At 49.3% G+C, this 23,315-nt stretch overlaps 1 protein-coding gene across 1 annotated transcript in view; it reads left to right on the top strand.

Annotated features, from left to right (window-relative positions):
• The window catches only part of WNT3 (wingless-type MMTV integration site family, member 3), a 58,157-nt gene that overhangs the window by 28,237 nt on the left and 6,605 nt on the right, over positions 1–23,315 (top strand). Inside the window, exon 2 of the mRNA XM_006897818.1 lies at positions 21,371–21,612. Coding sequence (XP_006897880.1) covers positions 21,371–21,612 — 242 coding nt within the window. The remainder of the gene's footprint in view (positions 1–21,370; positions 21,613–23,315) is intronic.

Raw genomic sequence — 23,315 nt, 5'->3', positions numbered from 1 at the left:
TTCTTGACTTCCATGGACTTTGACTTGGGATCCAAGTAAATGGAAATCCTAGACAACTTCAATCTTTCCTCTATTTATGATGATGTAACTATTAGTCCAGTTATGATGCTTCTCATCGTCTCTACATTGACATACAATCCTTATTGAGAACTCTAATTTCTTCATCATCTGTTCCTTCAGTCCTCCTCTTTAGTTTCAGAGAGCAAGTTTGTGTCATTTGCACATCATAGACTGTTAATGAGTCCTCCTTCAATTCTCATACCTTATACTTCTTCATACAGTCCACCTCGGATTATTGGCTTAGCATACATATTGAATAGGAATGGTAAAAGAATAGAACCCAGGTGTATGCCTTTCTTGATTTTAAATCCCTCATTCTGTTTGAACCACTGTCTATTGATCTGTGGACAAAATCTATATGCACACAATTAAGTTCCCTGGGATTTCCACTCTTTACAATGTTATCCATAATTCACTGTGACAGATAGTGACTCTGGAGATCAGAGTAGAACTTCCCCATAGGATTTTCAGGGCTGCTGCTAAGCCAGAGGTGGTTAGCAACATCTCTGCTGGTTCCAATTCACCAGAAGCGCCATGGGAGAAAGATGGGCAGTCTCTTTCCATGTGACTTAGTCTCTGAAACCCTGCTGGAGGGTCAGGAATGAAAGTGTTCTGATTTGATGGCAATGAATTTGAGGTTTTTTTGAATGTTGACAGAAGACAACTATCACTCTCTCCTTCAGAGTAGCTGGTGTGTCCAGAACCACCAGCCTTTGGCTTAGAAGCCACGCTTAACCACTGTACCACCAGGGACCCTTAACTGAGAAGCGTGTGGACTCCCTGAAGGAGACTGACTTTGGGACTGTGCCCACAGGCACGGCTGTAGCTCTGAGAAAAAGGTCAATGGAGAAATCAGGAAGATGGAGGGAAGGAGGCAAGAAAACCCAGAGGACCATCGATGGCAGGTCTGGAGAGCAAACCAGGACCTGGGGCAGTGGGTCAGCAGACGCTGCATCGGGCTGTGGGAGGAAATAGCTTCTTGTGAAATATGTTTTTTATCACGTCCCTTTCCAAGGATGTTCCATGTGTTTCGTAATGCCCATAATATACGAGTGCAGTGATTTGCGGTGATTTATACCTCAGTATGGAGATGGAGAGGCATGCCCAAACACTTCTTTCTGAGGTGCCGCTGGATCAAAAAGGTTTGCTTCCGTTGCTGTAAAGATGGAGATTTGTGGGGAGGCTAGGAGAGTGACGAGGGAGGGCTGCTTCGGGAGAGGAAGCGGACGTGGCCAGTACTGAACCATGGCCGGAAGGACAGCTAGGGGCCAGGAGAAAGTGGAGGGGGGAGCCTGGTAGGATGGCAGTGACAGGAGGAGACCTCAGCTCTGTACCCCCTTGAGGAGGTCTCGGAGCTTTCCTGAGTCCTCCCTTTGCCTTTGACCTTGGGCAGGGCTTCTCAGTGGTGAGGGCATCTCACAATCAGGAAGGGAGAGGATCTGGGTCATTTTTATCAGTTTCTCTGGGGTAGGTCCCAGGCCACCCCACATGCAGCCCGGGTGGAGGACCAAGTACCACATTCTGAGCTCAGGTCACATGATGAGGTCATGCAGGGTCTGTACTGGCCTGGCATGCTGTTGTGTGCTTTCAACTCACAGCAACCCTATTTGTTATTATGTGTTATCTAGTCAGAACTGACTCATAGCTGACCCTCCAGCTGGTTTTCAGAGGCTGTAAATCGCATGAGAGGTGATTGCCTGCCCTCCTTCCTGGAAGCAGCTGGTGGATTTGAACCTCTTGCCTTAACACTAGGTTCACCACTGCACCATATACTTTCTGAGGCTGCAATCCTTACTTAGGGTCTCTGTGAAGTGACTTTCGGGCGCCTGTGTTTGTTTGTTTGTTTGTTTGTTTGTTTGTTTTAGGGCACCTGTTTTGAGGATAGGGTAGCATGGGATTTAATCTTTAAGCAGATCCCCAAGACTTTTCTCCCTTCCAGCCCCTATAGACGAGTTACAATCACCAACCTTTCTATTAGCAATCGATCTGAACTAGTTCCTATGACAAGAAGCTCTTAGCGAAGAAAAGGACAAAAAGAATGGATCTAAAGACCCTCCAGAGCAAGGCAGGACTTGGGTGACAAGGAGAACAAGGGCAACCAGGCATCCTGCTGGCGCAGTCGTTAAGTGCTCATTTGCTATTAAAAAATGTGGGCGGGTCGAGGAACAAAGATTCCAGCCTTGGAAACCCTAGCTCCACTCTGTGCCCTGGAGTCGCTCTGACTATGGGTGTTTGCAGCGGGAGATACCGAGGCTCGCCGGGGGCGCCCCGTCTGGGGACAGGGAAGGAGGGCTGGGCAGCTGCAGCTTTGAACTTGCGCTGAGCGGGGAAGGGGAAGCCCGGGTGCCAGGCAGCTCTCTGCAGCTGCGTCCTGAGCGCCGCCCCCCGGGTCGGGCTCTAGGGAATGCAGTGGAAATACGCACCTGGAAAGGCGGGAGCGGGAGTGGGGCGTCGCCCTCCGCGCAGAGGGGTGGACACAGCGCCCCCTCCAGGCCGCACCTGCGCCGTCAAACCCTGAGACCCGTGTCCCTGCCCTGTGGGGGCCAGGAGTACCCAGAGGCTAGGCCTGCACACCAGGCTCCTGTGGGCAAGGCCACCGGTTCAAGAGCCGCGTGGTTCTGTCCTAGATACCGACCCCCCAAATTGGAGTTTTGTTGCTGCTCCTTCAGATTTTTATTATTAAAAAAATAAATTGGGGAGCTCTGGTGGCCTAGTGGCAAGACGCTGCACTGCAATCCCAGAGGTATGCGGTTCAAATCCACCAGATGCTCTGCTGAAGAAGGAGGAGGCAATCTCCTCCTGTACCAGTCAGATCTGATTTGACGGTACACGTAAAAATAATACAACAACAACAAAAAAATAAATTGGAAAACTTGAAAGAAGAGCACAAAAGGCCTATTAACTCAACAATTTTAACCTTTTGCCATAATCACTTGCCCTTCCCCTCCTCCCTTCCCTTCTCTCTTCTCTCTCCCCTTTTCCATGGCTCTTTGTGATACAAAAGGTTTCCATTGGCTGATTTGGAATAGACTGCCAGGTCTTTCTTCCTCATCTGTCTTGTCACAAAGCTCCACTGAAATGTGTTCAGCATTACTGCAGTATGCACGTCCCTCCTGAAAAAGTTCAAGGCTGCACTTTGGGTGCGTTGGCTGGAGTAATATATGCACAGTTGAACCAACCATTCATAAGTAAGTGACGGTGTCCATGATCCTTCCTGACGAGTCTCCAAAGACCTGCTCTCCCACCCTCATGATCACGTAAGGTTGTCACACTCAGTGAACTTATTAACGATTCCTAACGATTCGAATTTCCTCAACAAGCTTTAAAATGCTTCTATGGTTAGGATTTTTAAACTAGGAGCCAGGCATTTGTTGGCTCTCTAGTCTCTTTTAGTCTAGAACGTTTCCAACGGCCACTCTCAAGCCTTCTATATATCTATTTATAGAGTGACATTGACTTTTTGAAGCCATCGGGCCAGCAGTCCATATTCTGAATCTGTCCAACTCCTTCTTTCCTCCTGGTGCCATTTGGTTTGCTTCTCTATTCCATATCCTCTGTGTTTCCTGGAAACTGGAAGTTAGTTAGATCTAGTTAATATCTTCAGCCAGAGGTCCCCACAGGGCTTACTGAGGAAGTTTCCTGTCACCTCGTTTCTGGGGAAAGTTTGTCATCAGCCAGTTTCCTGACAGTCTGATTCAGCAGGTCAAGTTTGGGAGACCAGGTATCTGTATTTCTTGAAACCACCCAAGTGTCACGTTAGTGCCACAGTCTTGTAGCCCTGACCCCAATAGGCCACTGGTAAATGCCAGCCCTTGGTGGGGCACTCAAGGTGGGTGAAGTCAGTGCTGTCTGGGTGTGGGTGAGGATGGGTAGGGCACTGGGTGCCAACCTACAGGATGGTAGCTACTTTAGGACAGCTATTCCAAGTTGGCCAGAAGTTCCCAAGAGACCAGGCCTGGAGCCATGGAGATAGATGAATTTCTGAAACTACTGTCTTGAGATAACCTTTCAACTCTAAACCATAAACATACCCTGAAGTCTTCTTAAAACCAAGCAATAATTTAGCATAGCTGGTAAAAAAAAATGCCTGGAGCATTGTGTTTCTCAGAGACCTATCTATATGGGATCAAATTGAAGACAGCAAACTGAAAGATTAGATAGGGATGTCAGAGAGCAGTGAGCTAATGTCAGTGGGGGAGGAACAGCTCTGGGAGGGAGAAGAGAGGGGTTGCACAACCTGAAGAATGGAATCTGGGGCTGGACAGGGCCACATAGAAACTGTTGAATTGCTATCTATTTTTGCTGTATGTATTATCAACAACAAAAAGACCAAGCGTGTCCGAGGCACATCTGTGTGCTTCCAGTATAAGCACTGGGTATAGCTCTCAGTTAAATGGACATAGTAGCCAGGCTAGTGGCTCTCTGAGGTCTGGGGGGGACAGCTGTAAAAGGCCAGTGTGAGCTCAGGCAAGTCAATTAACATCTTTGAGCCCCAATTGCTTGTCTCATCTTGTAAACAAAGGTCTTCATCACCCTTTGCAAGTCTGAAGGCAAAGGCTGGTCCTGATTTCCAGTCCTAAAGGGGGAGGGCTCTCCCTGACCAGGTATGAGCACCTTTGGCCTCACCCATCACTTTTAGCCCTGGTGGTGCAGTAATTAATGTGCTGGGCTGCTACTGGTGCTCCACCAAACAGTCTCCTCCTGTCAGGACTCACAGCCTTGGAAACCTAGTGAAGGGGTCTCAGCATGAGTAGGAAATTGTTCTATAGTAGTTTGGGGTTTTTTTGTTTTTGTTTTTATTGATTTCTTTTATGATTCCTGAGGCACTAAGGCCAGTGTTGAGGGAAGTGACCTAGCTCTTTAGGGGCAGCCCTGGGAAACTCTGTCCCCTTCTGTGGTCACCTGCCCCGAGTTGACTGAGCTCTTGGTGCCTGCTAGTGAACAGCGCTTTGAGAATGTAACTCTCGGTTCGAATCTACCAGATGCTCTGCCGGGGAAGGAGGGGCGATCTCCTCCAGTACCAGTCAGATCTGATTTGACGGTACACGCACACAAAAATAAAAATTAAAAAAAAAAAAGAGAATGTAACTCTGTGTCCCTGGTCCCTCTTTGGCCGCCCCACTTACACCCAGGCCGGTCCCGCCACCCTGCTTGAGTCTTTCCTTGCTGGATGACCTTCTCCTCCAGCGTAGCCCAAGGAGGACCAAGCTGTGGTCCCCTTCCCACCGGCCCCTGCTCTCCCTCCCTCTCACCCTTCCTTCCTCCTCCCTCATCTTCCTGCTGCCCACTCCATCTCCCCCAATTTGGCTGAAGGCCACTGTCTTTCTCCCGCCCCCTCCCCTTCTCTCCGATGGCCTCCACTTTCCTGTGAAATGAGAGGTGTGGGGAAACTGTCATGCTCACAACACAACAAAAAACAGGTTTCAACATTTTACAGGTTTCAACATTTTTCAGGCCGTCTTGTCACATCTTATCAGATCAGCGGGCAGCCCCAGGCCAGGGCTTCAGTAGCTGGTTGGAGAACAGAAGCTGGAACATTTCAGCCCAGCTGGCCCCGCCCCACCTTCCTGGCCCCGCCCCAGAGGAACCTCCCACGGGGCTCTTGGGATGCAGTGCAGGGGCGACCTCGCCCTTCCTCCCCAGATTAGGAGTCCTAGACTAGCCCCTCCTACTTTATGTGCTACAATGAATGCCTTAATTCTACAGCAGTCCCCTCCTCCTAGCCACACCCTTCTTTTCCTCCCCAGGGTGCCAGGTGGTCCCAGAGACCTTTAAAAGGTGGGGAGCAGAAGAGATGGTTAAAGGCACTTCGAGAAAGTAGACATGGCCACTGGGTCTGCAAAGTCATAATGGAGGGGAGATTTGAGACCCTGCCTGTCCCCCACCTCCCAGGTTCATCAGCAGCCCTGGCCGCTATCAAAGGGAAGAAATTAGCTTTTTCTTTTGGTTTTGTGTGGGTTTTACCCATGGCAGTGAGGACCACCAATCTCAAATGTTCCCTTCTCCTCACATTCACTGCTCCCCCCCCCCCCCCGCATTCCCATCTTCCTGTCCTTGCCAGGGAAGGATCAGGACTGGGTGGGGGTGTAGGATGGGCTGTGTGGACAGAAAGCCTCACTTGGAGGACCTGTGGCTGTGTTGTGTTGGTGTCCTGACAACTCATTGTTGTGAACCAGAAATGCCTCATAACTGACTCTCAGAGACCAGAAATCACGTGGGAGGAGATTGTCCGGCATTCTCCCGCGTGACAGCAACTCCTCACCCACTTTATGGCCTGGCGGTTGGGTGTATCAACGTTCTCACCCGGTGAAGAGTAGGGAAAAAAATGAAAGTGGGAACAAGGACAGGGCAGCGTGTGGTGATTCCAATTCGAGTATGCTGACTGAGCTGCTGAGGAGACCTGTTAGGAATGCAGGGAACAGAAGTCCCCTTGGGCCCCCCACTGCCTGTTCTCTGTGAGGCTTTGGGAATCCCTTCTCACTTCACTACCTGAGTGTAGTTCCCCAGGTGTGTACCACCACTGGGCCTCTCCCTTGGCACATGGCATCCACACAACTCCCAGGTCACCTCACCCTTTCCTGAGCGCATGTGGAGTGGCCAGACCTGTGGTGTAGCCGTCAACTCTAAGACAAAAATCCCCACGTCTAAATTTCCAATATCCACCTTTCTGTTGGGCTGCAGGTAACTCTGCACCCCAAACACCATCTGGAATGGGTGCTTGGAGGCCTCTCTGGCCCCTTGAGCCTATCTGTCCTCAAACTTGCCTCACCCTTGCATTCTCTCTTGTCTGGTGTCACCGTCATTCCACTGGTCACCCTGGCTCTGTTATCACTTCCCTTCCCCTTGCTTTGCGTGAGATCAAGCGCCTACCCATCTTAGTCATGGCTTTCCCGTGTCCAATGGCAGACTCTGTGAGCCTGGGGGCACTGCAGTCACCCCTGACTGCACCCCACACCAAGGAGATCAGCTCTGATTAAAGTTCCACAGCGGAGCTCCTGCACTTTCCCTGGCCACCTGGGTCGCCAGAATAAAGCCTGGCCCACTGGCCACTTTCTAACCCTCTTGTCTCCTCTAAACACAAGCCCTAGATCTCAGCTGGGACAGACCAGCTGCCAGCCTCACCCCTGCTTTCTTGCTGGGACCGTTCCCCTGCCCAGACTGATCTTGGCAGTAGGCACACCCTCACCTCTGTCTTCCGGAGGTCAGTTACTGTCATCGCGCACTCCCCGGCCTGGAGAGTACTGAAGAGCAATGGTGTCTCTCTGGAGACTAAGGTGCGTCTGATACAGGCTATGGTCTTTGCAATCACTTGTTATGCATCAGAGAGTTGGACAATGACCAAGGAGGATTGATGCCTTTGAGCTGTGGTGCAGGAGAAGAGTATTGAGAATACCATGGACTGATAGGAAAACAAACAGATTTGTCCTGGAAAGGATTAAACCGGGTGGCTCCTTGGAGGCAAGGATTCTGAGGCTCCGTCTAACATATTTAGACATGTTGTGAGGAGAAACCAGTCCTTGGAGAAGGACATCATCCTTGGGAGGGTGGAGGGACAGCGCAGGAGAGGAAGACCCTCTATGAGGTGGATTGATTCAGTGACTGGGGTAATCGGGATGGGTATGTCGGAGATGGTGCGATTGGCACAGGACAGAGCGGAGTTTAGGGCTGTTGTACATAGGGTCGCTATGAGTCGCAAGCGACTCGACGGCACGTAACAACAACAACAACAACAACAACAACATGTTCAAGTATGTCAGAAATCATGAGGATGGCACTGGATAGCATAAGATTCAGATCTCTTGTTCATCGGGTCACTAGTGGTAGTACTTGACTCGATGGCACCTAACAACAACAAGAACAGAGTTATAAGGACCTCGGCATCACCTGTCCCTTCCCTGTGGCACAATCAAATGAATGTCTGGGAAATGCCTGTCGGTCAGGTCTGGACGGATGTCTTCTGGTCTAGGTGCCCTTTGGGTGTGCCCAGCAATCTGCCAGATCTAAAGCCAATGACAAACAAAGTTGTTAACAAGGGAAGACTTACTCTCCAAAGGACAGGCTCCTCCAGCTTTTCCACATGCTGCCCTCAGGGACCTCTAGTCTGGCCAGCTGGGACCAAATCTAGCTGGAGTCAATGTGGGGACTACCTTCACTAACTCTTCTCTGGACCCTGGGTCCAAGCTCAGTGCCTGGGTTTACCCTGCCACCACCACCCTGCCCTTCTGCTATATGAACATGACGGTGAATGAACCAGTGATTTAAGGGAAAGTCAGGAGAGCTCTCACTGCTGCTTCTTCCATGGAAGGCATCTGCTTAGGGCTCTGTGCTAGCTCTGTGGGTCTATTAGAAGCTGCTCCTGTGGACCAAGCAGCACTCTGGCCCTTGGCTCTGCACTGAGATGTAGGAAGGGTACAGGTCTGTGCCCAGCACCTGTGAGAGGACTAGTGGGCTGGTGAGGGAATGGTCGTGCCTCTCACTTTGTCACCAGCTCCCTCTCAAGGCATCGGGGTGAGTCCAGGGCCTGTTGCCACCCACGTCACAGCAGTGATTGCCTCGTCACTCTGGGTGTGTGCTCCATGAAAACTCCAAGTGGTGGCTCCATTTCATCCCCATGCCCTGCCCTGCCCATCATGCATGCATGCCTTTGAACTAGTCAGCTGCCCTCAAGACATCCATCAACTCTGGGGGATCTCTTGATTGAAGTGGAAAGGTAGTGGCCTTGCTTCGAGGTCAATGCCCAGTTATTTACTTCCTATCTCTTAAGCCTTTTCTTCACCTTCTGGATACTTTGGTCTTGCCAAAGGACAGCACAGGACCCCTCTGGGTCCAGGAGCAGGGAGGGCCTCTGTCCTGTCCAGTACTTCCCAAGAGCCAGCAGGTGGAGCACTGAGCATTGGGTTGTTGTGGGATCTCCAGTAGGATGGTCCCTGCTGGAGGGGTGAGGGATATGTGGTCACAGAGAGAGGGGTCTCCCAGTCCCTCCTGGGTCTCAGCACCATATTAAGAAACAGTAGACCTTGAGGGGTGTGTGTCAGGAAACCCTAACTTTTGGAGGCTGACAGGGAAGGTTAGGCCTGGGCAGTGGGGAAAGGTGAGGCAGAGAGCTCATGCTTCTAGGAAAGGCATGGGGGGCGGGTGGGGGGGAGCCACCTGTCCCAGCCTGAGCCAGGTGGTGACTTCTGAAGGTCCTGGCTGCTACTCTGTGTCCAGTTCCCGGGGAAGCTCTGTGTGTCTTCATCCCCTAGGCTAGTGGACTGGACGGTGGGGAAAAGGAGGCGGGTAATGAAGTGGGAAGAGTTCTTCCTTCCCAGCTGCTGGGTGACCCCAGGGAAATGGCAGACCTTCTCTGGGCCTCAGTCTTTCCATCCACTCCATTTGTTGTTGCCAGGTGCTGTCAACTTAAGTACATCTCGTAGCGACCCTATGAACAACAGATCTGAGCGCTGTCCTATCTTCTGTCACCTTCATCTCTGACATCATCTCTGAGATGCAGGCACTCTCTGTTAATCCATTTCCTAGAGTCTTTTCCTCTTTTGCTGACTCTCAACCTTTCTAAGTAGGATGTTCCTTTCCAAGGAAAAGGTTCTCCTAGCAGCATGTCCAGAGTATGTGAGATGAAGCTTTGCTCTCCTTGACTCCAAGGAGCATTCTGGCTTCACTTTTTCCAAGATTATATCAGTTTGTTCTTTTGATCTATGTTGTTGTTAATGTGAGGCACCGTTGAGTCAAGCACGACCCATAGCAACCCTGTGGACAACACATCTGAACCCTGTCCTATTCTGTGCTGCTATAGCTTTTTCTGGGAGGTGGCCACAGAGTGTCCCATGGATCTAGAAATGGCTGGAGTTAGGCAAGACCAGAGACTCTCCAACCCATTTGTGCAGAAGGGCACCTAGGAAGAATCGCGGGATGGCGCTCCAGCTATTTCTTCTAATCTGTTTTACACAGAATGGAGAGGAATGAAGTGCTGTACGATTTCATATGGAGAAAAATTTCTACATAAATAAGAAACACCCTGGGCTAGATGACCCTGAGGTCCTCCATCTGAAATCCTATAATGTTGAGGTTCCTAGTCTGAAAACCTTACAAATCAGTGTGTAACAAGGGGGCTACTTGCTTGGGTGCAGGACTACCCAGGGCAGCAGAGTGGGGACAGCCCCATGTGCACGCCCCTCAGTGGGTCTTGGTCATCGTTAGGTGATCACAGAGGTATCCAAGGGTCACCAGTGTCACCTGGAGCCCAGCAGGCAGTGTGTGGAGAACTCCTTGATCTCACCATCTTGTGATACAGTGTGACTTCAGTCCCTGGGGGGACCTGAGTTTTTAAGAAACAAGCTGGGATTGCTAACCCCAGTTCTGGCCAGCCTCTTCGTACAGGCATGTGGTCCCTCTCCGACCCTCTCCAGTCTTTGCTTGAACATGGCTCGTCCTCTCCAGCGGTGCTCACCCTGCACAGAACTCCTTCCTTCCTTTCCTTTCTCCCTATCATCTGGCACACCACGTTTTATTGGTGTACTGTCTTTCTGCCAGGATAAAGGAAAACTCCACGAGGGCAGGGGCTTGGAGGCCTTCGGTTTACTCCTCTGTTGCTAATCATGAGACAGTGCCTTGCTCAAAAAATGCACTCGATACATATGATGATTTGATTCCCAGATTTAAAAAGTCACTGACCAGTCATGGATTTTCAAAGGTTCCTGTCAAAAGAACTTCCCTCTCTGTTGTTCGGAAGTGCCACCAAGTCAGTTTCCACTCATGGAAACCCCATGTGACAGACAGGAACTGCCTGCAAATGTTTCCTGGCTGGAGAGGTTTTTATTTTTTTTTTTTTTTTTTTTTTTTTTTTTTTTTTTGGAGAGGTTTTTAAAAAAATTCAATATTTTTGTGATGTACATGAAATTTGATAAAACTGTCTTGGCTGTAATTTTTTAAAAAAAAATTATTTTATATTGGTTGTTTACAAAGTTCATCTACATTGTGTTTCACACTATCCTTCATTCACATTGTGTTTCAATCATTCCTATTCATTTTGTTCTACAAAGCCAATCATCATTGAACTATGCCCATCATTGAACTATGCCCACCATTACCTTGTCTTTCCAGATCCCCGCCAGCTCTTTCCCATTTCCTTTACCCACCCTCCCTCCACCCACAAATTGTGCCCCTATGATTTCCTCCTGCCCAGTCTCCTACCTCTGCTCCCACCCTCCCCACCTCGGATCCTCATACACGGTTTACTAGTTATCTGTCAATTTCTACAGTAATGATCTTATATAGTATTTGTCCTTATGAGACTGAGTTAGTTCACTCAGCATAATTCTAATTCCTCCTAAGCTATGTAGTAATTTTCAAAATCGTTGCTCTTGATTGCTGTGTAATATTCCATTGTGTGAATGTACCACAAATTCTCAATCCACTCAATTGTGATTGGACATTTGGGCTATTTCCATGTTCTTGTGATGGTGAATAATGTTGCTATGAACATTGGTGTCTCAGTTCTAATTTTCTCAGGGTTTATTTCTAACCGTGGAATAGCTGGGCCATATGGAATTTCTATGTTCAGCTTTTTGAGGAAACTTGGCTGTAATTTTTATGGAAATAGATCACCTACAGGTTCTGCCTTGGAGCTTCTGGGTAGGTTCGAACTGACAACCTTTGGGTTAGTAGCCTAGTGCTTAATTATTGGAGCAGCTGGTGAGTTCAAAGAGTGTGCCTTTGAGATTCTAGTGCAGCTTCTTACCAGTAGGCCACCAGAGCTCCCTCATTGTACCATCAGGGCTTCTTAATTCCTTATCTATGGGAGGTTAAAAAAAATATTAAATCTCAAGAAGCAGCATTTTATTGAAAACCATTATTATACAAAAAACAAACCAAAACTACATTGTATAAAATTTTAAAAAAAAGTCAATGCATTAAAAGAGAAACTAAAGTGTATAAATAACCAATATATGAAAGGTAAAATCTATAGTGAAAGTGTACTAGTACGTGTACTAGTACTAGAAAATATTGATTTTTATCAAATTAATATAAAATAATCAGCTGAATTGTTTATTGGTCTTGAGAAATGACTTTAAAACTTATTAGAGAGTATGATAAGGGGCAGAAAACTTTATAACAACACAATTAAGTATTAACATTTGGTAAGCCAGAGCTACTAAATCTTGAAAAAAGCAATTATTTTAAAATGTCATTTAAAAAAGATAATAGTGATAATAGAAAATATTATTTTTTTCAAAATTCTCTAGAGAAAATATTTTTAAACTTACATATTTAATAAAATAAGTAAAACGTTTTATTCCTTAAAAAAAACCACCCCAAACCCTACACTGTATACTTCTCTATGAGTTCTCAGGGGGAAATAATCAAGAAAAGAAAAAAAAAAAAGGAAATAAGGAAAGTCACCAAATTATCTGAAAAAAGAAAGAAAAAAGCTTGTCCATGTCCTATGTCCACCCTGAACCACCTGGTGACAAAGGTGTTGTCACAGCACAGAGACTGGGTGAGTCTGAGGAAGGCATACGAGACTGTGCAGTTTTGCCCTGTTTGAAGAGAAGGTTTTTCCCTAAGAGGTCAACCTTGGGGTCTCCACGAGAGGCCTGATGCTTGCTGACACCTGCTACCCCTGCACCCAGCCACCTGTGACTGCCCTCGGCCCAGCTGGGTGGTGGGCAGCTGAAGTGGAGGATAAGCTGTCTTCAGGGTGAGGGTGGTGGGGCCTTGAGGTGGGGCAGGGTATAAATAACTCCTGACCCAGCTGGGAAGGCCTGGCATTGCCCTCTGCTCTCCCCCTCACCAGCTGCCCGGGCCAGGCAGGTCCTACCTCCCTTGGGAGCCTGGGCATCGTCATCTCTGATCTTCATCATAGGAACTTCCTCAGCGGAACCGAGGAGTCTTGTCCTGTGTGTGGGCAGAACCTCCGGAGGTCTGGAGAACGTGGGTGAGGGGCGGCAGGATGAGGGGTGAGGTGCATCAGACTGGCCCTTTAGGAGAGCAGGGTCTGTATTCCATTCCCGGGGCTACATCACAAACTGGACGACTTAAAACAACAGAAATTATTGATGGTGACGCTACTAACAACAGAATGAAATCTTGCCCAATCCCTCGCCAGGCTCCCAGTCTCCACTGCTAAAGCCCATTGTAGTCATGGTGCCAGCACAGCTCCTGAGGATCTTTCCTCTTCTTCACAGACCGTCCACTTTTCTAAGCACATTGTCCTTCCCCAGGGACTGGCCCCTTCGGTTAACATTTTCATAAGATGGGAGAGGAAGTCTCGAAGGAGCACTCTGGCTGTACTTCCAACACAGATTTCATTGTGCTGTAGGCAGTCTGCGGGCTATTCCATCTTCTTAACCGACACCACGATTCAAAGGCATCACTTCTTCTTTGGTCTTCTTTATTCATTGTGCAACTTTCACATGCGTATGAAGCACATGAAAATACCATGGCGTGGGTCAGGCTAGACCTAAGGTTAGAGGTCTGAGAATGTATGTTGCCCTGTGAACATGTGAAGGCTGGAGGGAAGAAGCCTTTCATGCACGTTCTTGTTGATGCCCGTAATTCTTGGTGTTCCTTGGCTTATGGCTACCTCAACACGATTCCTTTCTCCACGTCCATGTAGTTCTGAATGTACCATGTACTGCCAAGAAAACAAATAGGTCTGTCTTGAAGAAAGTGAAGTCAAGTCTTTCCTTGGAGGCTAGGATTTTGAAGTCTTTGGGCATGTGGCCAGGAGAAATCAGTCCTTGGAGAAGGACATCAAGCTCGAAAGGGTGGATGGACAGTGCAGGAGAGGGAGATCCCAGATGAGATGGATTGATACAGTGACTGGGGCGATGGGGGTTGGTGTGTCAGAATTTGTTTGACTGGCTCAGGAGGGGGAAGGGTTCAGAGCTGCTGGACATAGGGTCGCTGTACATGCAATGGCACATAATAACAATAATATACTATGACCAGTTTTGGAAGCAGGTGTGGCATCCACCTTCTAAACAACATGCCTCCGGAAACTCTATGAACTTTGATAAATGTTGATAGTTGTAGAAGGGCTTCAGGCCTTTTGTTCATAGGGTCACTATGAGTTGTGCTCAACTCGAAGGTAATCAAGAACAACTGTCAGTGACTCTCTGTATCTCAGCCAGCCTTCTTAGAGGGACACCAGTCATTGGGTTTATGGAGCCCTGGTGACACAGTGCATAACTTGTCGGACCACTAATCAAAAAGTCAAAAGTTTGACTCCACCAACCACTCTTTTTTAATAATTTTAATGAACATTTACAGAGAATTTGGATTTCCGTTCATTCATTGCTGCACTTCTCTACCCGCCCAGCCCTCTCCCCCCGCCCCCCAGTTCGCTCCTCTCTTTCAAAAGTAAAAGAAAGACTCCTTCCCCGGTACACAATCCCCCCGCACCCCTCCCACCGCCCCAAGTACATTCCACTATGCAACCTTAATTGTGGACTCTTGCACCAACCACTCTTAAGGGGAAAGATAGGCAGTCTTCTTTCATAAACATTTACAGCGGCGGGACCTTGTGGAGGGACATATAAGTCAGAACCAGCCATATGGCAGTAGGTTAGAAGTGTTTCCTTCGGTCACTCTGGGTCAGAACCGACTTGACAGCACCTAACAACAATGGCAATTTAGGATGGACCCTAGTGGCACTGTGGTAAAGCCCTGTGCCGTTAGCAAGAATAGTTGGCAGTTTGACCCAATCAGTCTTTTTTCACGGGAGAAAGACTTGCCACTCTGCTTTTAGAAAGATATTACAGCTTTGGAAACAGTGAAGGTTGATTCTACTCGGTCCTATTCAAATTTGGTGGGGGATTTTTTTGAGGTTAAAATAGTAAAGATAAATTTATTGGAAAGTTACATCCATACAAGGACAGCCCTCCCTCCTGGAGAGGAAATACAGAGAGACCTCAAGTTTGGTTTGTTTTTTTTTTAATTAATTGAATCCAGTGTGATTCTCACTAATGATATCTTCACAGTTTCTATCTCCAAATAAGGTCACATAGGAGTTTCTGGGAGGGCCATTAATTATGGGGTGAGAGTGTCGCCATTGCTTAACCCAGTGCAGACTCATACCTTCATTCATTTCTCAAGAAGCATCCAGTACTTGGGATGTGACTGGTTCTCTGCTAGGTCAAGTTCATTCTTTTTTTTTTAAATTATTTGAATAAACTTTTACAGAGACTTTGGATTTCCATTCTTTCACTGTTGCATTTGTCTCCCTGCCCCCCACCCCCCTGCCCCAGTTCGCTCTTCTTTTTGAAAAGTAAAATTCTTTCATTAGTATAAAATCCGCCCCCCCCCCCGCCAAGTTTATTCTTAAGAGTGTGCATGGTATCTCAGGGGGATTTCCTGTGCCTTCGGAGAACTTACACTAGCATGACAGAAGAAATGGAACAGTTCGATCCCACACTTTGTAATAAGGTCTGAGTGAGGTACTACGGTGAGGGCATTCCTGTATAAGTCAAAGGAGATGACCCAGAACACAGCTAGTGGGTAAGATGTTTGCCAGGGCTTTGAGAGATGGTGGGACACAGCTCTTCCTGTGCAGGCTTGTGTGTGAAAGGGTGACGCTCCTGTCTTTGTTCATTCTGCAGAGCTGGGTCACTCAAATGAAAGCCAGGCACCCTTGACTGAATTGTGTGGTCAGCTGCAGTGACAGGGAGGGAGTCTGGAATGAAATCCTAGGGTCTGCGATGGTGGGATTTTGGACACGAGCTGTGTGTGGGTAGGAGGCTCGGGGTTGGGTACATGCTTGGGAGGCCTGGTCATCTTACAGAAATCATCCTCTGCTCACAGCCTCATTAGCCCAACGACAGACCATGGAGCAAAGCCTCTGTCCCCAGAGCCTCCTGCCCAGCTAATAACCGGCAGGATGTCCAGGCTGAACTGAAAATATGTGAATGGGGCATCCTGCAAACGTTCTTGTGCCCTTGCCCTTTTGGTGCCCTTGAGCACTTAGATTTCACTGGGCCTCCCTTGTTAGGAAGGAGTTGCCCGGGGAGGGGCCAGGTTCCCTGGGACCAATGCATCTTCCTTGGATCAATGGAAAGGGGCCCTGACAATTCTGACAGGTTCTATCTACCACATCAGGAAAGAGAAGGTGGAAGAAATGAAGGTGATGATAAGACAGGAGATAAAGTGCTGCAGACGGTCCCTAAGCGCATAGTGACCACAGTGACTGCACATTATCAAGGACCCCAAACTGCCCGCTCGGGTGGCCTAGTCCACAGGGCGCTACACTGCTAACACAAAGGTGGCCTGTCTGGCAGGTGAATCCATCAGTGGCTTCTGGGTGGGTGGGTGGATGAAGGGAATCCCGTGTGATTTACGGCCTCTGAAAACCTGCTGGAGGTGGGTCCAGACAGTACAGGAAAGCAGCTCAGACAGAAACTCTGTCCTCATTCACCACGATATTGTTTTAGACAATATGTAGGTGTTTTGGACCAAACCTAGGTGAAGTCAGAGGGTGGCAGTGTCAAAGACTCTGGCCTCACATTCCTTCTGGAGAGTTCCCTCTGGAAACTGTCCCCATCTAGGGTCCTAAACATCAGAAGAAGGGCCTCCTGGTTGAGAAGCTTGGGCTGGCAGGTCAAGGCTGCCCACCAGAGCTCAGAGCTGCCTGGCTGTCTGGGTGCTGATGTTAGAGCACTTGGTTAGGGCACCTGGAAGTAGCTGAGCTGGGAGACAAGTGCATCTCTGCTGCTCAGCATCCCTGCAGACTGGGGCAGGAGACTTAGCTCCTGGCCTCAGCTTCCTCATCCAGGCAATGGGAGAATAACAGTGTCAATTAAGTTTCTACCACACAGACTTGTGAAGACTAAGCTTGGAACAGCAGAGGATTAGTCAAAGGAGAGGAAGCCCCTCAATGAGCTGGATCTATGCAGGGATTCTAATGATGGTCTTCAGCACAGCGGAGACTGTGAGGAGGGTGCCGCATTGGGCTGGGCTTCGTTCCCATAGACACACAGGGTCACCGTGAGTGGGTGACTCAATAGCATGTACCAGCTCCTTTGTAGGAGTCCTGGGGCATAGGGCGCCAAGTGTTTCATGACTGCTACATGAAAGGTCTGTGGTTTGAACCAGCTGGATGCTCCCTGAGAGAAGGATGTGATCGTTTGCTGCCCTAAAGACTTAGAGTCTCAGAAACCCTATGGGGCAGTTCTACTGTCCTCCCGGATCACTAAGCGTTGGAATCAATGCAGAGGCAGTGAGTGGGGTAAATCCTTTACAAATGTAAGCAGGGCTGGGTGGGCAGGATCTGCTGGGCCCCTTTAAGTGCTGAGTACTTGGTGTCCTATGCCCATCATTGAGGGGTGGGATGGCCACTCTGCCCACTCTGAAGAGCTCAGCCCTGAGCCCCAGGGGATAGACAGACAGTGCAGGCCTGAAGACAGTCCTTTAGCTCCAGGTGGGCATGCTCCAGAAAGCGGGTGCTTGCTGGAGTTAGATGGCCTGGGTTCCAATTCATAACTTGCTTAATAGGTCCAGGCTGGTTACTCAAAGTGCAAGGCTGAGCTATCCGTAAAACGGGGTTCTAACAATGGCCGCACATCAGAGGGCTATTATCAGGATGAAATGAGGTAACTTCTTTGACTCAGCCCTGTGCTCAGCATAGAGCAGGAATGCGCTACTGTCAGTGACAAGTCAGACTTCCGGGTCAGGCATTCCTTCTCCTTAAGGACCCGGTGCTCAAGATCATGTCACAAAAAGGCTACCTTCTGAGCTCTCAAGTTTGGCTCCCTTGTCCTAAGACAAAGGAAGATGTTAAAAACAAATAAAATGAGGGCTCCCTTTATCCTTCTCTCTTAACAGCTGAGCCTGGAGGCAGTGCAAGGTGAGTGGGCACCACCCACTGCCACGGCGTCCAGAGCGGCTCTGACAGGTGGGATCTGCAGGGGCTGGCAGAAATGAGGAGCCACCCAACTGTGGAGGATGGCTCTAGGGAAGACACGTGACATGGGAGGCTCTACTTGGCCACAGACCTGACACCAAAAAGTCTTGCACAAGCCAATTTACTCCCTAAGCCTCAATTTCCTCCTTTAACAGTATAGTAATGGTCTTCACTTTGAAGAACTGACCAGAAATAGTGTTTATAAAGTTCCTGGCACCGGACAGGAAGGAGCTTGATAAATGGTAGGTGTCTGGTTCATTCCTGCATCCAGGCCCAAAGGTATGCTTTCCCCTGACCTGACCCTGGGACCTTCTCCTAGTTCCTCTTCCGAAGGCTTTGGTTGGCTGCACTGCAAGGCTGAGGGTGGTGGCAGGCCAAAGCCTTGGGCAGTGCTTGAGTTTAAGGGCAAGGGCAAGGGAGCTCTGGTGGCCTAGTGGCAAGAAGCTGTGCTGCATTCCCAAAGGTGCGAGGTTCAAATCCACCAGCTGCTCTGCTGGAGAAGGAGGGGCAATCTCCTCCTGTGTCATCGGGATCTGATTTGATGGTACACAATAAGAAGCAGAGGCGGAAATAAGGGCAAGGAGAGTCTTCCTCCAGCTCATAGAATCCCCAATTGCAGAGCTGGTCAAAACTGGCCTGGAAGTCCCCTGGGACCCACAGATCATTTTCTCAGTCATATACAAACTATTCTTTCTGTTGTCTGTGGGAGTTGAGGGAGCAGAAGAACAGTAATTCTCATAGCACTTTGCCGTTTGGTGTTGTTTTTTTATTTTAATTGAGATTTTAGTGAAAGAGTATAGAGAAATTAGATTTCCATTCATTCATTGTTGCACATTTTCCTCCCTGCCCACTCCTCCCCCACAGTTCACTTTTCTGTTTGAAAAAAAATTCTTTCATTGTTATACAATCCCTCCTACCCCAGTCCACTTTATTATGCAGCTCTTATTCTGTATTCTTGCCATACAAATAATACCTAATCCTGTATCACTTTTTTTTTGTTGTTAACAAATGATCCTTTATTGAAATCTTTTCATCTGTAGTTCCTTAGCTAGCTGGGCAGTCCCCAGCACCACTGTTGATGTCTTCTATGATGTCATGAGGGTGATGGCCATCAACATTGCAGCCCACAGATTGGGCAGTTCCCAGGATCTTTTTTTTTTTTAATTTTTTTAAATTTTCTTGTTTGTGTGTGTGTACCGTCAAATCAGATCTGACTGGTAAGGAGGAAATTGTTCCTCCTTTTTCAGCACAGCATCCGGTGGATTTGAACTGTGCACCCCTGGGATTGCAGTGCAGCCTTTTGCCACTAGGCCACCAGAGCTCGCCAGGATCTCTTTAACAGTTCCAGAGAGTTCTCTGGCTAAAGACCGGTGACGCATCTGCCAGGCAATGCCAACAATCTCATCAAAAGTGATATTTCCACTGTGCTTAATATTTTTCGGCTTCTTTCTGTCTCTGGGTGATTCCTTTAGGGCTTTGATGATCAGGACAGAGGCAGAAGGCACCACTTCAATCTGGGCCTGTCTGTTCTGAATGGTCCGTTTCACTGTAATCCTTAGTCCCTTCCAGTCACCAGTGGCCTTGGCAATGTCATCACCAATCTTTTTTGGAGACAGACCCAGGGGGCCGATCTTGGGGGCCAGAGCGGAAGTGGCACTGACTTCCCCACTTGGGTGGCATGGCAGAGGTGGCTGGTGTCGGATGAACCCAGATGCGGGACAACCGAAGAAAGTTGCACCGAGGGCTCCTCCGAGCCGAAAGCAATCCTATTATCACTTTTAAACCGTTCTCTCCCTTATCTGTTTCAATGCCGTGTACATACCACAGCTTCTCTATCCATTTGTTGATGGGCACTTGGGTTGTTTCCAGTTCTTTGCTATTTTGAACAAAGCAGCAATAAACATGGAGATATATATATATATATATATATATATATATATATATATATATACACACACACATATATATACATACATATACATATATATATATACACACACACATACTATCTATATCTGCTTGGATGGCAGTTATGGTTTCTTTAGGGTCAATTCCCCAGTAATGGAATTGCTGGGTCAAATGGTATCTCTATTTGCAAGTTTTTGAGAAAGCGCCATACAGCCTTCCATAGAGGTTGCACCATTTTACACTCCCACCAACAGTGAATAAGGGTTCTAGTTTCTCCACAACCTCGTCCGCATTTGTTGTCTGCTGCTCTGTTGAATTTTGCTATTCTTACTGGTTGTTGTTAAGTGCTGCAGTCATAGATGACCCATGGCAACCCTATGAATTAAAAGTCTTGAACACAAAACTTTCACCTTTTCTCTAAGTTCATAGTTTCCATCTCTCTTAGAGCTAGGGATCTTGAACATTTCTTCATGTGTTTGTTGGCCATCTGAATGTCTTCTTCAGTGAAGTGTCTCTTCATATCCTGTGCCCATATTGCAGTTGGGTTGTTTACCTTTATCTTGTGGTGATCTTCTGGTATTTTAAAGTATCACCACAGCACCCTCTTTTGCCTGCAAAGCTCTTCCGTTGATTATAAAAATCTCTGGGCTGAAGCGTAGGGTGACTTGACCAAAGCCACACCATCTTGAGTGGGGGGAGCGTGAGAACAGGGGTATTCTCCTTCCTGGCCTTGTGACACCTGCCTTGAAATAAAGTTCCATTCTTTGACAAGAGGAGAGGTGGTAATCTGGACACTTGGAAGTAGCTTCAGAGATGGTCATGGAGGCCCAGGTAGACAGGTGAGCCAGGGTCAGTCCTGCTTCCTGGGAAACATACCAGGGAGCCGTAGAGAGGACTCCACACCGGGCAGCTGGCATTTGGGGAGGAAGCTGAAGGGCTTATGGTGGAGGTCAGATCGTATCTGGCTTCTCTGCCTCTTAAGTTCCTTCCCATGGGTCACTAGAACTCTATGATCCTAAAGTACTGCATCCCTCAAGAGTCCAGCCCAACAACTCCTTCCATGTCCAGCAGGGACACTGGACCGCAAGACTGGAAGGGGTTTATCCTGGGTAGGTTTCTATTGGTCCTTCTCCTCTGGTGGCTTAGTAGTAACCAATTGCACAGCTGACGCAAAGGTAAACAGTTCGAATCCTAGAGCTGGAAAAGGATGGGCGCTCTCCTCCCTGTGATTTACTGCCTCTGAAAACTCTCTAGAGGGTCAACCCCGGGTCGGTTCTGACCTAAAAGTACACAAAAACAACAACAATCCTCCTGCAAGTTGGGTGCGCCCATGCTGCAGGAGCAGCTTGGACGGGATCAGAGTTCTGCATTTGGAGGGAGAAATGTGCTTCCAAGGGCAGTACAGCCTCACACTGCGTTCCACTGCTCCTGGGACGCCACACCATGCCCTGGATGGGCCCTGCAGCTTTGCATCCACAGTACCTCCACTCTCTTGTCTGCCCACAGGTCCCTGGCCCTTGGCCAGCAGTACACGTCCCTGGGCTCACAGCCCCTCCTCTGCGGCTCCATCCCAGGCCTGGTTCCCAAGCAACTGCGCTTCTGCCGAAATTACATCGAGATCATGCCCAGCGTGGCAGAGGGTGTGAAGCTGGGCATCCAGGAGTGTCAGCACCAGTTCCGGGGCCGCCGGTGGAACTGCACCACTATCGATGACAGCCTGGCTATCTTTGGGCCTGTCCTCGACAAAGGTACAGCCTCGGGGCTGGGCAGGAAGTGGGGGAGGTCCAGGCTAGGCGACAGCCTGGGGGAGGTGACCCTTCCATCCCAGGACGCTTTGCCAGCCTTCAGATCCTGGAGTGGTGGGGCTTCAATCAAGTTGGCCAAAACCAATATCCTCCACCCAGGGTGGGTCACTCCCTCTCTGGCCAGAGAGCCGGTTACCGTGAGCCACACCTTACCAGGTGCTGCCCGCTGGGCATCCTAGGGTTTTTCTGAGACACTTCCTTCTCAGTTTGTGAAGGGGGGAAGGGCCCCTGGCTTTGAGGGGCCCTTTAGTGACATTCCTCCAATGTTGTAAAATGCTATGCAAATCAAGCTTGGGGAGGGGGAAGGGAGCATGACCACCCTCCTCTTTCCTAGTTAGAAAGTTCTGGAGTTGGGGGAGCAACCTGGGGGCTGGAGGACGGAAGGGGATTGTGGTGAGGCTAGAGGGCGTGGGTTTAACTCCGGCCATCCTGCAGCCTAGGAGTCCAACAGGCAGAAGAAGAGGAAATCCCCAGACTTGACATTACACGTGTGGACGGTGGGAGGGACGGAGGAGAAAGGTGACTTCTCCCAAGAAGGGGTCGTTAGGGCTGAAGAATCGCAGTTTGTAGTGACAATGAGATGGACTGGCACAGTCCATGTGCCATGCAGCCATGCGCCCTGGAAGCAGGGACTGGAGGGCGGCACAGGCTCAGGGGCCTTTCCATCTGTGTTGCATGGGTTATAGTGGGGAATTCTTAGCACCTGACCAGAGGCCCTTCCATGTCCCCAGTAAAGCAAACTCGGGCCTCCCCACCACCGTCACTTCTTGGCCGCTGTGGCCCCTTGGGACGTGTGGGGCCTTCCAGGAGCTGTGTTTACATCCAGAAGAAACAGCCAGATGAGACTGGGAGGCCGGGAAGCCGAGGAACTAGCCCCTCTGAGAGCTCTGACTCCATTTACCTGCGCTTCAGGTGCGCAGCGGGCAGTCCAGTCTGCGGGCCAAAAGCCGTCTATTGTCTTGGAACAGAAGGGCAATTAGCAAATCAATGGATGATGACTCTGTTTACACTTCTATTACCAAAGCTAATTATTCGTGTTTACATAAAAGGTTTGGCCTCTAATTGGGGCCAAGTGGCGGTGATTTTCATTTCAAACCAGATTTCAGGGGAAGCCTACGCCTACCCGCCTTCCTGGGCTCCACCCCGGGCCCGTAGCACTTAATCAAACACCCTCGGCGTCTAGACGCGCTCCCCAAAATTTAAACTCACCTTCTGATTACTCTCCCTGGGCTTGGACATGACCCACTCCCCTCTGTATGTAACGTTTCAAATACCGTCGTAGGTTCTGGAACGTGTGTTAGACCCTAAAGTGCAAGAGGGCGGGTTTGTGCTGGGGGGTTTATGGAGGGCTTGAGGAAAGCTCGGGGTCTCCCGGGAAGAAGGGCCACGCGCGCATTGCACCCCAGAGCCCCAGGCCGGAGCGTGGGCGCAGCTCCGTGTCGCACTCCAGCCCCGCAGTGCCCGCCGTGCGCGTGGCTGGAGGGCCCCCATCATTCACGGCTGTGAGCCTGGGGTGGCGCAACGTTGGTCACTCGAAGGGCGCGCGGTGGGAGGCGGCTCCCCAGGCTGGGTCGGCCCCCGGTGCGGAGGAGGCCCGGCTGCGGGGCTGGCACCCGCTGGGTCCGGGCGCTCGGGTCGGCCAGGGG

Source organism: Elephantulus edwardii, unplaced genomic scaffold (assembly GCF_000299155.1).
Source record: "Elephantulus edwardii isolate Elephantulus edwardi_28Jun2011 unplaced genomic scaffold, EleEdw1.0 scaffold00216, whole genome shotgun sequence".
In the NCBI taxonomy this organism is placed as follows: domain Eukaryota; kingdom Metazoa; phylum Chordata; class Mammalia; order Macroscelidea; family Macroscelididae; genus Elephantulus; species Elephantulus edwardii.
This window is presented reverse-complemented; position numbering and strand designations above follow the sequence as displayed.